Source organism: Apis cerana, linkage group LG12 (assembly GCF_029169275.1).
Source record: "Apis cerana isolate GH-2021 linkage group LG12, AcerK_1.0, whole genome shotgun sequence".
Taxonomy (NCBI): Eukaryota; Metazoa; Arthropoda; class Insecta; order Hymenoptera; family Apidae; genus Apis; species Apis cerana.
Window position 1 is genome coordinate 704,280 of NC_083863.1, and position 17,149 is coordinate 721,428.

Consider the following 17,149-nt stretch of genomic DNA (forward strand, 5'->3'; position numbering starts at 1 on the left):
CGTAAAGTTTCGAACTTCAACCTCCTCTCAGCCGCGAACGATTTCGCGTGGTAACGTAACAAATTATAGTTTTCTACTTTCCTCGATGGACTTTTGAGTTTTATATAAAATCGATATCATCCCCTCCAGCGATAAGAGAATTTTTTTTTATTATTCGTTTACGATTCTATTGGTGATACGTAAGAAGCTGTTTCGATCAGATTTTTTCTTTTTTTTTTTTTCGTTATTAAATTTTAAATCCAATTCGTTTCGATTGCTTAATAACCTTGTATTGTATATTCGTAATAAATTCATTTCCCTTTCTATCCTATTTTATTTTCTTTTCAGAATTCTTCAGAAGTGATTCCTCGTTTTTACCAAAAGTAAATCTAAATATTTACTTATTCAACATTTATTCTTTTAATTATAATTCATAAGGGTAAGTTTTAGATGAATTCTTGGAATTTTTTTCTTAAAAAAATTAATATAATGTATAATTGGATTTACACAGGTTTTTATAAAAATTTATAAAAATATTATTCGAGCAATTTGATGTAACGGGTAAATTATTTATTATTCGATTATTCTTCGCGACGGTACATCTATTTAATATCTAAAATCTTTGCTTTCAGGACAAGGCTGTGGTAAATATTCTTATCTAGCGTGACTCATGAAAAGCACACCCTTTACCTTCACCTTTGATTCCTCCGCCATTAGTTTGACCTACTGTTCACTTTCGAGTCGATTTTTCTTTCATTCAGGTTCGTTCCCTTTTCTCCATACAATCTAAGAAGTATAGCTCTTGATACGTTTAAATGTCACTTGATAATCCTTTCGTTCCCAGCCACGATCCAAGGATAGGTGCTAGTTTTGATTACGTAAAGAAAAAGAAGTCACGTTATTGACAAGAAGAAGAAGAAGAAGAAGAAGAAATATAAAGCAAAAATAAAAGTTAGTATTTATTAATTTTTGTTGTTGCAAGATAAAATTGTCGATAAATGAATAACAATAATTCACAAATACTTTTAACATTTTCACGTTTTAGCGTATTTGGTTTCTCATTTCTCATTTTCTCGAAGATATTAAAGTCTTTTTGTCGTCAAATGAGAAGAAATTCGAGGGCACGACACGAACATAGAAGTTAAGTATAACGAAATTAATCTTGCAGTTTTCACAAACGCATCGAGAAGAGACGGTAATTTCATCGCTAATAATTTTCTTATTTTCTTCTTATGCTTTCTAGTACGAGTTTTACGTGTGTTAGAATCGGGATTGAAATTTAAAAACGGTAAAATATCACGATCAATCACACGGAATTTTCATCGTACCGATCTCGAAGCTTGCAGGAAGGGTGACCTTCACATTCGAGCAGCTTAATTAATCGGCGCTTTAGGAATCCCTCAGAATCTCTCTCGGAGATAGGGGGAATGAAATCAGCGTGGGTCTTTTAATTACGGATAAATGAGTCGCGAGGAGAGATTCCTGGTCCCGTTGTCGTCGATTTATAGCCGTTCAATAGGCCTTGAATCTATTGCAACGCAGGCTGCAAATGAGCGTTCTAGGTCTCCTTAAACTCGCGCACCAAGGGTAGACCCATGGCGACACTGGCATTGAAAGACGAGGAATCGTGGCATCGATGGAAAGGAATCGTTCTTCTCCCCTCCCCTCGTCCTCCCATTTTTCCAACAGCAATCGAGGGAACAAGGATGGCTTCGAGTACCATTTCTCTTCAAACGAATATACTTTTTTTTCTTTTTCTAATTTTTTAACCAAATAGATTAATGATATATATATATTTTATATATCTTGCGTGGAGGAAGAGTTTTACTTAAAATGAGCATCTTTCAAAATGTTTTTACGTTTTCCATCTACCCGAAATCGACAGGCAAAGCTGAAACCATCCTCCGATTCCAAAGAGTTTGGGTGAATTCCGAAGCAAAAGCTGGCTACGCTCGCCATAGAGCGAAGGAAATTTCGACGAGGCTTATAGGAACATGGTGATATTTACGACGATTACCTGGCTGCAATAGAGATCACGTTCACACACGATGCAATCGCGTCTGTCCCGCCCCCCTCCGCTTCCTCCGTGCCAATCGTCCCTGACATTCTCCGATTCCGTGGGTGGAACAATTACAACTGGTCCAACCTCGTTTTACGAACGATATATTTGCTCCGCTCCCTTTCGAAACAATTGCCACACAACCTTTCCCGACCCTTTCTCACCCTGTCAATCGCTCGAGAACGCGACTTCATTCTGTCATCGTTCGATCAATTGCCACCATTTTATACGTGTATTTGTATACACGATCATGGACAGAATTGAGTGGAAAGATTTAACTCAATTGTATTTAAGATTTAATTAACAAGATTTAATTGTAATGAAACTTGTATCATTTATACGAAACTATATAAAGTTGCGTGTTTTCGGTAAAAGTAGTTTTTGTCAATCTGTTGAATTTTCAATTTCAATTCTTTCCAAAATATTTGCATCCAATATACTCCAGGAATTTTCTATTAGATCAATGTCTTTTTGGAGGCTATTCTTGAAAAAATTTCTTTATTTTCACAGCGATCTTGTTGTCCATTTCTAAAATTCCTCTAAACTTTCACTCGGGATATCAATTTCCATACCGCGAAAAACATGCCATTACCGATCCTTTTTAAGGATTCTTATTTAATAATTCAAATTTACTCTCGTCGAATTACTTGTTTCGAGAATTTGGCGAAATTTCTTTCTTTACTTCCATTCCATATTCCACGATCATATTATATTTTTGGGCGATGCAACTTTAATTATTTTTGCAATCAGAGGCAATCAGACTTCCCAACAATTTAACGATATCAAAATACTTTAATCCATTTAATTTCGTCCAAGTTCACCAGTACGAACTGAAGAAATGCAGTTGTAGGAATTAACTTTACAATTTTATTTGCACTGCGTTCGATGAACTGAATGAATTTCCTAACACGAACTATATACTCAATTTTATCCACGACTGCAAATGGCACGAGTCTAACGAGTTTCCGCGAAGATGATAGTTTCCTTCAGGCTGCCACCCACACGTAGCGAGCGCCCATTACCCGCGAAGAATCATCTTGAACGACACGGTCGAATTTTACGATTTTCCTCCACGTTTCACGGGGCGTATGCCACGTTTTATACGTGTACACCACGTTGGGTTGTAAGGTTCGTGCGGGGAGTTTTAACGACAAGTTGGGTACTTGCCGTTGTTGTGTGTGATAAACGATTGTACTTACCGAAGTTTCTTTTTCTTTAGGTAATTGGAAGGAAAGGAAGTGTGGGCGGCGGGTGTTGGCGGAGTGTAATTGGCGAGGATGAGATTTTTAGAGGCGAGCGTGCTCGAGGAGGAGGTACCGTACATTAACCGTGTTCTCATCCTCGGTGTGATTTACGTAGTCGTTTTCTAAAGTGGATTTTTAAAAAATTTTTAAAAGATAGACCACAGCGGGAATGAAGAATCATGAGGGATCCGTGTGTTTTATGAATACCAAGTTGTGCGTTGTTGTTTAAAGCAACGATAACACGAACAGACTTTTTTAAGAAACTCGTCGTTTTTCTCTCGTACGTTTTTCCCTTCGAAAATAGGCGAAGAATAATTCATTTAATGGCGTCTTTAACTCTAGATTATAATCTTGCAACGCGTTGGGAATAAAGGAGGAGAAGAAGGAAACGGGACGAACCCCTTCGGGATTTCGGATCGTAAATCATTCCCGAAGGACGAGGACCAAGGTGATTCCCGACCGGGACGCCACGAGTCGAGTAAAAATTGCGTGGAAATTTGTCGCTCGTTTGATCGATCGCCTAACCAATTTCCAACAAAATGTCGAAATATAAGTAAAAACTTCGCGTATTACCTTACCGTAAAAAATGTATCCCTTGCAAATTCATCGGGTTACATCGAGCGAAAGAAAAAGATCATACGAATTGGAGAAGAGCAGCATAACATTTTCACATAAATTCATCAAATTCCCCGTTTTCAAATTTAATCCAGTCCTCTGCTCTGGCCTATCTTTAATTCATCGATTCTCAAGATTGACCTCCGGATAATCGACATTTCGTTCTGCAGATAAATTCCGTCCAATTAAACCATCAAATTCCGCCATCTCTCTCCATTCATCGATATTATCGTTAAATAAAAATACAATATGGATTGGTGGGCAGATGTCGAGGCTTGATACATCCCTCGATATTAGTTCATCATTAACGTGGTTGGACGATAACCTCGAGTCTCGATTTATCGAATGCGTGTTTCGAATGTGTTGGATGTATTGCACGAGAGAGAGAGAGAGAGAGAGGGAGAGATTATCGATGTTTGCAAACGTTTGTCTCCGATAGACGCCTGGTGATTGCTACGTTCTCTGGGTCAGATGGGCTTTCGCGATCGTTGAATTTCGTATTCGGATGGTTCGATGATCTTTTACCCGTTTTTTTGCAATAAAATATAAAATTGATACTATTCTCAAAAAATAGTTTAATAGAAAATGATAATTTTGGGAATTATCGATATTTATATATTTGTATTTATAAATTTTTTTGAAATTTTATCATTTTTTGTTTCTCTGTTGTATTATAATGTTAATTTTTTCAGGTTTTTAATTTTAATTGAATTTTTAGTTATTACTGTTTTATTTTATGTTATTGGTAATGAAATTGATACTTGATTATTTTTAATTTTTCTTGTATTTTCTGTTCGTGAATTAGTATTATTGGTAAGAATAAATTATGAGTTGGGGCATCAAAAATTTCTATTCTATTAGGCGTGCAAATAAGTTCCTTTCTCTCAACGTTCTCGTTTGCTTCTGGTGAGCATCCAAAGGAGATCTTTCTTTCCAATCCTGCACAATTTCGAGAGAAGTCACTTTTTGCAGCTTAGGAAATCAGGTGTCGAAACGTCAATTTTCGATGACGAAAGGAACTCGACTCGTAAATTATCGCTTATTAAAAAAGATATTCGACGATATCCAAAGCGACCAAGCGAGAGAGACATCTAGGGGCGAGACGTGTTCGGTTTACCACGCGTGTCGTATCTCGATAATCCCGAGGAAATGAGTTTTAACCGGCCGATCGGCTCGAAGGGAATCGAATTACGGTTAACAGGATCGCGACGAGGCGTCGACTGGCTTCAAAGGAGGACGATTAACGATCGACCTTGGCCTCGAGCGCAGGATTGGACCAGATACACGCGTATGTACGTTATATACATCGGGCAGAGGGTTGCACTTAGGCGGAAGCCAGGGTCGCGAAGGGAGGATTCGATGGAAAAGTCGAAAGGGGCTCGCCCTTGCCCCCGTCACGGAATAAGTAGCTAATATTTCACCGGAGTATTCGAATAACGTGGCGTGGAGGGACAGCATCTCGCGAACGGAGACGCTTTTGAACGCGTGTGTGAAGAAAGGGAGGAAGGTTGCAGCCTTCGACAACCGATCTCGAAAAATTCCTCCCCTCCGTGTACCGCTTAATACAGGTTCGAGGATCGGCTCGAGCGCCACTTTGAGCGGGCCGTTGAATTTTTTATTCGAGACCCTCCTCGTTTTCCGCCCCGTCGATCCCGTGGGCCGAGCCACGGGGTGGAGAATTGATTTCACAGTCAAGCGGCGGAACTTTTCGTTTCGTTTTTCGAAAGGGAATCGGCCAAGTTGTTTTCGGGCAAAAAAAGAATCGAGTTTGTGTTAATAATAACGAGAATTTTTGTCAATTTTTGAAAGTTAGTTTGAAAATAGTTTTTAGGACAGAAATAACATCCGAATTTGGAGGGATTGTGAGCAATAAATCAAGTTGTTAATATTTCCATTGATATCTGAAAAAAATAATTTTCTACGTATAGATGGAATAAAAATATATTAAATAATACAACAAGGAAAGAAATTAATTCTTTCGATAGTTGAAATTAATATGAGTTTTCAATTATTTCGAAAAATAATAAATTTATTTTTATCAAATTGAAAAAGTTAGTTTGAAAACTTTTGTTTTAGAAATAATATCCGAATTGGAGGGGAAAAAATAATTTTCTACGTATAGATCCAATAATGTTCTCGATAGTTGAAATAAATATGAGTTTTCTCGAAATTATTTAATATAATGATAAATTTATTTTTGTCAAATTCAGAAACTTTTGAAAATTTTTCTCGACACACGAACACATTTTTCGTTGTTGAAATTCAGAGAAGCATAGCCGTAATTGTTAATACACTCCACATATATAATACACTGTGTCGACAAAAATTAATTAATCAACGTGAGAAAATACGTGGAGTATAATAACGAATGTAACAATAATAATAAGTATAAGCGGAGCATAATGAAAGTACAGTGCACTAAAGAATGGAAGGAAAAAGGAAAAAAGGAGGGGGGGAAGGGTAATATAGTGAGAAAAGCGACAAGTTTAAGGAGAAATGGGTGTAGTTTGTATAACAAGTTGAAGGGAAACATTTTCACAGTTGTGAACTGGATGCTTTGAAATTTAGAGGAGTTTTGCAATGAAAAGAGAAACCAGGACAATGGACGTGCTTCTGGTTAAACTGATATCGTGTCCTTGCCGCCTCACGTCGTGTCCTTACCCTTTGTCGACATGTTGAAATTACATTTTCTTACCGTGTAAAGTTTATCGTAAAAAAAATGCTACCTCCTTTTGTAGATTTTGAACAGCAACCGTGGTTTCCAAGGTTTTTTTTTTTTCGAAACCAAGTTCTAAAGTCGTGATGCGGTTATAAAGAGCGTCGCGCAAAATTCTTTGCTCCCACGTGCGATGTAAATCTTTGGTTCCTCAAATCACGCCATTCATTCCCTCTCACGTAATAATTTATCGTAATATTTAATAACAATCGACGAGAAGAATCGAAGAATTTCCTTTATACTTTTACAATTTTACAATTACGAAGGAATAATCATAATATAACGCGATAACTGAACGTTTGTGAAACTATCACTTATGAAAAATTGTAATATCAATGTGAAAATAAATAGCAAAGTCAAGAATTTCCTTTACAATTTTACAAAAAAGAATAATTTGATAACTAATCATTTGTGAAACTTTATTCATTTATTTTATCACTCACGAAAAATAGTAATAATAATGGGAAGATAAAAATGAAGAATCAATTGATTGAAAATTCGAGAGAATTCCATCCAAAAATCATAAAATAATTTCCAAACTCGTAATTCTGTTTTACTGCGCATTCGTTCATCTCTTTAAATTATCTCTCTATGACATTTTTAACGTTCTCCGTTCCCCCTCTCTTTCACACACACACACGGAATTCTTCCTACAAACAAACCGTGCAAAATGCATCCGAGGACGATCACACATATCGATACACTCGCGACAGAGGGGGAGGGGAGAGGCGGAAACGGAGAATGCTGAAAGAACGATGCCAAAGGAGATCGATGGAAATGGAATCCAATGGATCGTAAGATTAAACGAAGTTAATTCCCGGGGATGTCAAGGATGCCCTAAGATCTTGGAATATTTTCTTTCCGCGAAACTTGTCTTGATCTGGGACAGAAATGAGGCAAAATTAAAATCGAGACCGATTGGCCGTCTAGTGTAAATCTACCCCTGAAAATGGATAGAAAGGGGAGGATCCTCTTTACGGCTATAAACGCGAAGATTATAAAGTCTCTGCTTCGGTCTCTTCTTCTAATGTCTGGAGATTATTATTCCAATTATGCGCTATTTTTTTTTTAATTATGCAACGAATGCCAAAAGAAAAAAATATGGTAGAGTAATAATAAATGAACGTTGGAATTGAAACAGAGATCTGTTTCATCCTTTGAATCAATTTTCTCGACGTAAATGAGTTAAACGTACACAAATAAGGTCGGATTTCGAATAAAAATAATCGCAAATCGCGTGGCCCGATTACACGAGCTATATGCACTCCTTGATAGGTTCATATAAGTGGAGTTTCATCGCATAAGAAGAGAAGGAAGAGCGGATAATTAAAAGACGAGAATGATTGGGTGTAAGAAAATTGTCTGGATGCTTTATACAGTTTCTTTATCGTACGTGTATTATATATTACATTCGTATATCTATTCAAGGTGCTCCTTCCACCATTTTCATTCGACCGCCATAAATGGCTTTTAGAAGAAGCTTGCTTAGATAAAGCTGTGCAAGCTTGATGTATGGAGGCAAGGTCAACTATCCTGGCTGGATATAGACACCATTTAAAATTTATACACCCGAGTTACATCGGATATAGACTCTTGCGCGAATGTTGGAAAGCGATTACGAAGAAAAGGATTAAATAATTTTTTTTAAGTTACGTTCGAGATAGATCAAATATTAATAATTCTAATTAAGTATTAAATATAAGGTTTGGATCATCTTTGGGTTAAGTGTAATATAAGCTCGGCGTAAAATCTAATTATTAATTAAATTTGGATTATATCGAATTTATATCCAAAGTGAAACTTGAACGCAATGCGAATATAATGTAAATAAAGAATCGGGATAGTTTTGTTGTAGAAAAGAAAATTTTTTGACGAGTATAAAATTATATAATTTCATTTCTTGCATCGTACGTGACCCACGTACATTATTTACATAAGTAATGAGAAAAAATTTTACAAAGTTTCCCTGCCTTTCTTTAAACAATATTTTTAAGGAAAGGAAGACAATATAAAAAAAAAATTTGAAGCACATGTTTCCCGATTCATCATTCAGGGCATCCGTTTATAATTCATAGTGTTACATCCGCTATGAGGCACAAACTTCTTCGAACAAGTAGAGGAGGAACATTTCTAACAGTCACGAAACAAGATCACCGGTGCAGCTTCCGGTGAAATATCGATCGCAGCGCCACACTGTGACAAACTATCCGTGCTCTCGATGCCAAGACTGAGTAATTCGCATGTTCGGTTGAATAGATTGAGAAAGCGCTGTTACATGTGTGTAAGGAAACTGTAGGAAGCTATTACGGGAACATTGATGGTATTTCTTTTAAATAATTGTCGAATAAATATTTTGATTCGGCCCCCTTTCTCGTTTTTAACACTTTTGTGTATCCGAGAGCCAGAACCGATATAAATTCTTTCCCTCGAAATTGAAGTTATTTATATAATATTATAACATTAGTGAATAAACTAGTAATAAATTTCAGATTAAATTTCTTTTTAATCAAATTTCTGTAAATATCTATTAAACGATATTTCGTTTCGAATAGAAATAATATATGTATTTTAATATGATTTTATACAATCTCTGTAAATTATAGAGAAAATTCCGTTGTATTATAAATTCCGTAATTACCTTTAAAATAATATTGGATAGTTATTTTACATGGAAAATGAAATCGGCTTAGCAGAATTTTCCTCTCGCGAATGTTTTAATTAAATATTTTATCGGCCAACGGTTTGATCCTATAGCAACTTTGAATATTTGCCTCGGTTACCGTAATGGAGTAATGAAAAATCATTTGTGGAATTTGAAAACGAACGAAACCTGTTGAACGAATCGATCCAAGTTGTTACGTTAATATTTCCATTGACATCTGAAAAAAAAAAAAGAAAAGAATAATAATTTTCTACATGCAGATCGAATAATCTTTCTCGAAATTATTTCGAACAATAACAAATTTACATTAAACGAATTTAAACAATTTCAAAAAAAATAAGAAAACGTTCTTTCTTCCCAAAACGTATTTCCAAAATTTCGTTCGAAAGTGTCGTCACGAAGAGCTAACGTGCATGCTTACAAGGTTAATTAGCATTTAATTATAAACTTACCATCAAAAGCAATAGCGTTCACAATTCTCCTCCTCTTCTCCTCGAGCTACACTGACGTGTACACACTTTCCCGATTAATGATCCCGATAATTACACTCATCGCGCGGCTATTGCTTGACAAATGCGCCAATTAATCGGCGTGTATATTCGAGACGACATCTCAAATATTTTCCCTCCCAGATAATTTTAAGAATTTTATTTCCGTGTCATTAATCCGCCTTTCTAATCGGCAACTTTGCGAAACAGCGATGGAGAGTATGAATTTCCCCAGGTGACAAGGTTGAGGGACCTTGATCTTCTTCACGGTCAACGCGAAGAAGAATATTGCGCGGAAGAAAAGAAAAAGTGCGATCTTAGATTTATCGGCTCTCTATTGTTTCATGAGTATACTTATACGTTTACTCCTTCGCAGAACGGTAATTTAAAAAAAAATAGAGCTCATTGGAAAATAAATTCCTTGAAAACAAAAGAAAAGTGCATAAAACGTTGCTCGAATTATGTTGGACTATTTAAGATATATACGTATCTTTCGATTCTAGGAAGATTACACATTTTGAAACACAGGAAGATGTTCTTTTACCTTGATCTATCTTATCGTTAGTTATCATTTCCTCGTTCTTGTTCCTTTAATTTTTCGTTCCGTTGTATCGAACGAGGAAAGAAAAAATTAAATCTAGCAGAAATCTATCCAAACATCTCGGAACTCGATTAATAAAATTAAAAGGATCATTTGTAGCTCCTAATGGAGCCACGAGACTCCCCTTAATTTCTCACAACACATGACACGAATAAGGAAAATTAGGAGGAAACGAGACGGAAAGAAAGAAGCGAGAATCTTCGATGTATCTCGTCCCTCGAAAGTAAAAGTCGTTTCGCGAGAACGAGCAAGAGCAGTAAATCACCACCGTCTCAGCGACGATTTCACGGGGAAACGGGATCCTCCTTCGGTCTCATTCACTGAAAAATACCTCTCGTGGTCGCGCGAGGAGGAGAAACGAACGGCCGAGTTCCCTGGAGTTCGTTTAAGCCGCAAGAAAGCTCGATAGCCGGTGCACCAGCGCGATACACGCGAGATTTATGATCCTTCGTCGGGTCGAGCGTTTCTTGCAACCTGGCCGGCTTCCTTGTTACCTTGAAACGTCAAGAATTTCCCCGCATAAACGTTTTGAAACGTCCATTTTGGTTGTTTTTAATGATTAAGTCGATAGGTGCAAGCTCGTTCGAGAGCGAAGCTTTTTTGTATCGAGAGTTCGGTTATGAGATCTAGTTTTACAATGTCAGTTCAATTTTCAATCGTTGAATTAAAAAATTAAATCCATTTTCGTTGTTTTTAATGATTAAGTCGATAGGTGCAAGCTCGTTCGAGAGCGAAGCTTTTTTGTATCGAGAGTTCGGTTATGAGATCTAGTTTTACAATGTCAGTTCAATTTTCGTTGAATACGAACGAGAGTGAAATTTTCGAATTTAATTACTCTTAGACTTTCGATCTTTGGTTAATATTCAAGTTATAATAGAATATTTCTAGAGAAAATTATTCTGCTAATTCAACGGATACATTGTTTCGCGAAACTTTGAAAAATCCTTCCTCAAAAAAAGAGCGGTTATTAATTAAATATTCGATAAATCATCGGCGATAAAAAGCGGGGGGGAAAGGTTAGGGTAAAACAATTTCCCGGCAAACTTTCACGCTCCTTCGTTTCAATATATCAGGATCAATTTAAAATCAATTCCTCTGGCGAGATAGCTCGACAGATTTCCGAAAATTCCCAACTCGAGGAAGAGATTAGGGGGAAAAAGGCTAAACGACGTGGATCACGGTAGGGAAAGAAGGGATGCAAGGTCGGGAACGATGGATGCGTGTAAGAGAGAGAGAGATATAGCGGGTGTGAGAAACTAATCGAGATTCTAATTGAGTTGCCAGTAATCGCATCTTCGTCGATAATTCCATACCAGATAGAATATGTCCACAATTTGGTATCTCATATCCGTTAATTAAACTGAAAACTTCCGAACGAGGGAACGATGCGAATATTCTAGTCGCTTTTAAATCGATCGAGTGAAAGATTGGCAGAGATTTGAGCCGAGGATCGAAAGAATGGAAAGAAAGAAAGAGAAAAGAGAAAAGAAAAGAAAAGAAAAGAAAATGGGGGAAAGTAAACGTATAGGGAGAGAGAAATTATCGTCGAATGAAGAATTAAGATTGGAATAAGTGGATATAAAGAGAAGTATTGGATTTTGAGAAGGTGGTATCATCGTAATACGAGGCTTTATTGAAGAATTAAGAGACGTGTAAAAAAAAAAAAAAAAGAAGAAGGGGAACAAAGATTTCTGTTTAACAGAGAGGGATGGTAGCGAAGATTTTAAAGTGTAAAATGTGATAATTAATATATAAGGGATTTTTTTTGAAAGGAAAGAAGGGAAGAAAATTTCTGTTTAATCTGTGAAGGGAAATGAGAAAGACTTTCAAGTTTTTTTTTTAAGCATAAAGTTTTCATAAAAAGCGCAAAATTCAGGAAAAAGAATTTTTTTGCCAGTTTTTTGAATCAGTGAAAAGAGAGTTTATTTGTGGGAATAATAGACAGGATGTAATAAAAATTTGAAATATATATATATATATACACGAGACATCAAAAAATTGCAATTTTAGTGGTGCACGAATTGTTGCTTAAAAGGAATTAAAATTCTTTTTTGCAAATGGCCGACGAGATTGAACAAGATATTTATTTCATTTCAGTTTTTACATAATCGGAAGAAATAGAAATATTTGCGTCTCGTGTAGGCGGTAGCAAAATATAACTTTGATTTGATGGAAGAAAACAACGTCGCAAGCAAGGGATAAAATAACTCTTCGATATTTTTTCATTCCTCCGCCCCCTTCCTTCTTGTACAAATTGTAATTCTATCTTTAAATCGAACATGTTCAGCAAACTGAATATATTCTATTTTCTTTAAAATATTATAAGCAGCGATTAACAAACAAGTCGAGAAATATTATACGTCTTACTCGAATGGAACTTTCCACTCGAGATTGATTTTATAAGTGACAAAGAGGTGGTAACAGTTGTTCAAATATTACGAATAAAGACACAGGTTTCGAGAAATGTTGATCGAAAACATATTCGTGACAAATGGATTTTTCTTCGAAAAAAAAAAAAAATACAAAACATTAGAACACGTAAATATATATATATATACTTTTTATAGTGATGCAAATAAATAAATTCATTTTTCCTCGCTCTTTATTCATCTTTTGAATTAACCCAATTAAGATTTTACAAGAGTTTACGACACGTCTTTAAGAAAGAGCAAATTTAAAAAACGCAAAGTGAAGAATCTCTAAAAAAATTTCCCTCGTGTTAAAATTTTCAATTCCTTTTCTTTTAATAAACGCTTCTTCGCGCGTCGAATCAAGAATAATTATACATCAAACAATCGGGTTTTGGATGGAAACGCAATTCTTACGACGCGCAAAAAGGAAGGCAGATTAGCAACGAATGGGATATTTAATATTAACGAACCATCTGTTATGGAAGAAAAACAATTGGCTTAAAGTGCGGTGGTCTCCCCGCATTGCGGGCTTTTACTTTCAGTCGTACACGTGTCTTCCGATCGATTCCATGTTTTTCAGGAATCGTGAAACGCCAGTTTGACTTCCCAGGATTCTTCTCATCCCTCCTTTTTCGCCCGAGAGAAAGAAGAATCCTCGAGCGCGGATGGGACGTCCTCTCCTCTGTTTCGATCGATTAGCCACACTTGCTCGATTTAATTTCTCATTTTCCAGGTGTTTGTCGAGAGTCGACCGTTCGTGCGACGAAAATACTATTTCGAGGAAAATTTCGAGAAATCAAATTTTTCGAAATAAAATCGAATTTTTTAAGTTTCAAATTAAATGAAACAACGACAAAGGGGAAATCAGGGGGAAAAGATGGGAAGAATGGAGCGTTTGGCCGGGAAAATGAACGGAAGCCGAGGTATTACGTTTCACCGGCAGCCAAACTGTAACGAAATCTTTCCAAGGATGAAACGGGTTATCCGTCCTCGACGAGTGGTGGAAAACTCGGTTACAAAACTCGGCGGAAGTTGCGCGGCGAGTGTCTTTTCACGAAGAGACGTGCGCCCCTTTCATCTTTCGGATGCGAAAACGTGGTTGTTAAAAAAATCGACCCTCTCTCGGAATAATGGAATGTCGAAGAGTAGGTGTGTAGCGGATTTCCACGGGAAAGTATTTTGTTTCTGAAATTCTTGGGCTGAATTTTAATATAACGGTGGACAGGCGATCGCTCCTATCCCAGGATTTTCGATTATATTTTCTGCCCTCGCTTTATTGAAATATTTCGAGACCCCCGCGTTAAAGCGAAATTCAATTTCGTTAAAAGTTGGAATAAAAGTTCGTTGCTATCCACTCTTCTTTTCGAGAATCAATTTCTCTTCAAATTATTACGAGGACGTTTGATAACGAAAGAAGAATTATTTCATTCTCTCGGAGGGCGTAAATTGTTAGAACGAAATTCTTAATTCGATCGAAATCTCCGAAGCAGGTTGAAAGTCGGGCAAAGTTTCCCCCTTTTCTAATCTTTGCTCTTCCTACTCGTTCGATACTTTCCGTTATCCTCGCGGAACATGATCGTCGAAAGGAAGGAAGGGCGGGCGTCGTGCATCGGTCGGTAGGGTAGTTTTTCATTTAAATAAACGGCGAGGGAATAAAAGTCGGAATGGAAAGTGTGGAAGGAAGTTTTGGGGGAACTTTGAACTTTTATCGCGTTTCCAAAGTTTCGAAACACGATACTCTTCCGGGTCCCGAGCGTTCGAGGGGCGAATACACGAAAGCACGACGTAAAAATATAAAGAAAGTTTCTTCTCCTCGGAAGAGACCCGCATAATTTGTACCGTTATTATCCAGTAATAATCGAAATAACGCTGCTCGAAACGAACGTTTGGATCGATTTTCTTTCTTGCCTCTCGAAAGATCGCTCGAATTACGAACAACTTTCCCCCGAAATCCTTCCAATTTCCCGGCCTCGAGCTCGCGATCTTCCTCTCGCGTAGCTCGCATGCGGGTGCATGTGGACGGGGACGCTTGCGCAGTTGCGCAGAGTCGGCAGACAGCTCGCCGCTACGGGTGCATCTCGCGGCAGTTGGCAGTCGTCTTCTAAACCAAGCTCATTAGTCGCCCAGCATTCGGCCGCGGGACACCTTTGACAGTGTGGATCGTACCTCCAGTTCCAACCTGCTCTTCGCGCCCCCCACACGCGCCCGCCCCCTCCAAATCTCTCTCCCTCTCATCCTCCCTCAATCGAAACACCCTCTCGAAACAGGCTCTCGTCTCCCGCGCTCGATACGAGGGGATGCGGCCAGCCTCGATGGACTCTCGTGCACGTGCCAGTTGACTCTGCTCGAGGGGAGCGTCGAACCCGACCACGCGCCCTCTCTCCCTCCCCCAACGGAATATGACTTCCGTCCGCTGAATCCACGTTTCCTCCAGCTCCTTCGAACACCGTAACGCGGCTCCTCCAAGTGGGTCCCTCGAGGAGGTCGAAAGAGGGCGGCGGAGGGGGCGCGTCGGCCGCCGATGGTCGAGAGGACGTCGGGTACGGAACGGGCAGACGAACGAGTTCCCGATGCTGCAGCCACCGTCTCCCCTGTTGGAGATGGCATCGCTTCGCTTGCCGGACTCGGAGGAGTTCGACGTGGACCCCCGGCGAAGGAGCAACAACGGCAACGGGCCGGCCACGACGGTGTCGGCCGTGCCACCGGCCACCGTCTCCACCCTCCTCCAGGTGAGGAACGAGGTGGGCGATTATCTGAACAACCTGATCGCCGAGGCGATCGCCACCAGCCCGGGCAGGGCGCCGATGGAGGAGCACGGGGGGGCCCTGCTGAACGCGAGCAAAACGGCGAACCTGACCGCGGGCGATGCACAGATACCGGTGGACAGATTGTACAGGCACAGCATGGCGATGTCAGCGGTTTACTGTGTCGCTTACGTTCTCGTATTCGTGGTCGGTCTGATCGGGAACAGTTTCGTGATCGCCGTTGTGTACAGATCACCCCGGATGAGGACCGTCACCAACTTCTTCATCGTGAACCTCGCGGTCGCCGACGTCCTGGTCATCGTGTTCTGCCTACCGGCCACGCTCTTGAGCAACATATTCGTACGTGAGTACCTGATCTCGCCACGGGTTCCGTATTTTTAGAAAATTTCAAACTCTCCTTCGACGTTCGCTCGATCGAATCGAGTTCCATTTATTCTCCTCGCACACGTGGAGAACGGGATCGACCCGTTAGAGAAAGGAAAAAGGATCGTGGAAAAGTAAAGTGACGCGAGAGAGAGAGAGGGAGGGGGTGGAATCGATCCCTCGCGATTCTACGCCGCGTTCACGCTCGGTGCACGGCGGGCGGATCGCGGTTCCGCCACAAGGGCCGACAACTTCATCTCCGAGTAACTGTGGGGAGGGGGATGAATTATTCTATAATGGAAATCGTTCGAAATTTGCTCTCCCCGTGGGGGGAGCAGGGGGAAGTTGGGATTCCTCTTTTCAATTTCCACGCGCGCTGCGATTTATTCCCGGGGAGGGGGTTAATTTTTCGAGGATGATCGATCGCGGAGGGTGATTAGTTTGGAATTATGGATTTCCAATCCGGAACGAATTTTTCGTCCGAGATGTGCTCGACTCGTTCGCGGATAATGGAAATTTTGGGAGAATGTTGCGTCGAGGAGGATAATTTAAGACGCGTGATAATTCTCGATTAGATGTAATTTGGACAATTGATGACGAGTGAGGATCGTCATTTGTCCCAAATCGTCCTTCGTTCGAATTTATCCTAATTAAACGGACGTTGGACAGGTACTGCGTAACTATCTAATCGACCTCCCTCGCGAAATTATATTTGCTCGTTACCCTTCGAGTTGGGATTAACTGACCTGTTTAATTAATCGTTGTTAAACCGCGTGCGTCCGCGCGAGCAGGGAACCTTCGAAGGATTAACGAACGACGAATAAATTTCGAATCTCTTCCCCATATTTTCGGGCCACCCCGTAGAATATATCACCGAATAAGTAAATACATCGTCATTTTCTTATGATCGCGAGAACTACAAAAATAGCCAAATTAATAATTATTATAATTGTTTTATAAATATTCTTACACGTTGGACAAATTCAAATTGTCACGTCGCAATGGATATTGTTCGACTTTGTAAAATTTATGCGGGGAATTATGAGAAACAAAGTCCTCGATTCTAAAAATTTTTTTCCTCGTCTCGCGAGAACCTCCATTTAAATCACAATGGCCGAAAGGCGGTGTTATTCAAAACGCCGCGGACGTCCAGTCGAGCGGCAACTTTTCCATTTCCGCCGTTTTTTCCCAAAGCACCTTGCCCCCCTCCTTCGTCGCTCCAGACGACGGGACGCATCCTCTGAAT

General features: G+C 39.2%; 1 protein-coding gene across 2 annotated transcripts in view; it reads left to right on the plus strand.

Moving 5' to 3' along the window:
• Window positions 1-14,840: 14,840 nt before the first annotated feature.
• LOC107992660 (neuropeptide SIFamide receptor-like) overlaps window positions 14,841-17,149 on the plus strand; it is a 67,648-nt gene continuing 65,339 nt past the window's right edge. Inside the window, exon 1 of one of the 2 annotated variants that reach the window (XM_028664259.2) lies at window positions 14,841-15,883. In XM_028664259.2, the coding sequence (XP_028520060.1) occupies window positions 15,297-15,883 (587 nt within the window). In that variant the 5' untranslated portion in view covers window positions 14,841-15,296. The remainder of the gene's footprint in view (window positions 15,884-17,149) is intronic. The other variant, XM_017048677.3, reaches the window with a different exon arrangement.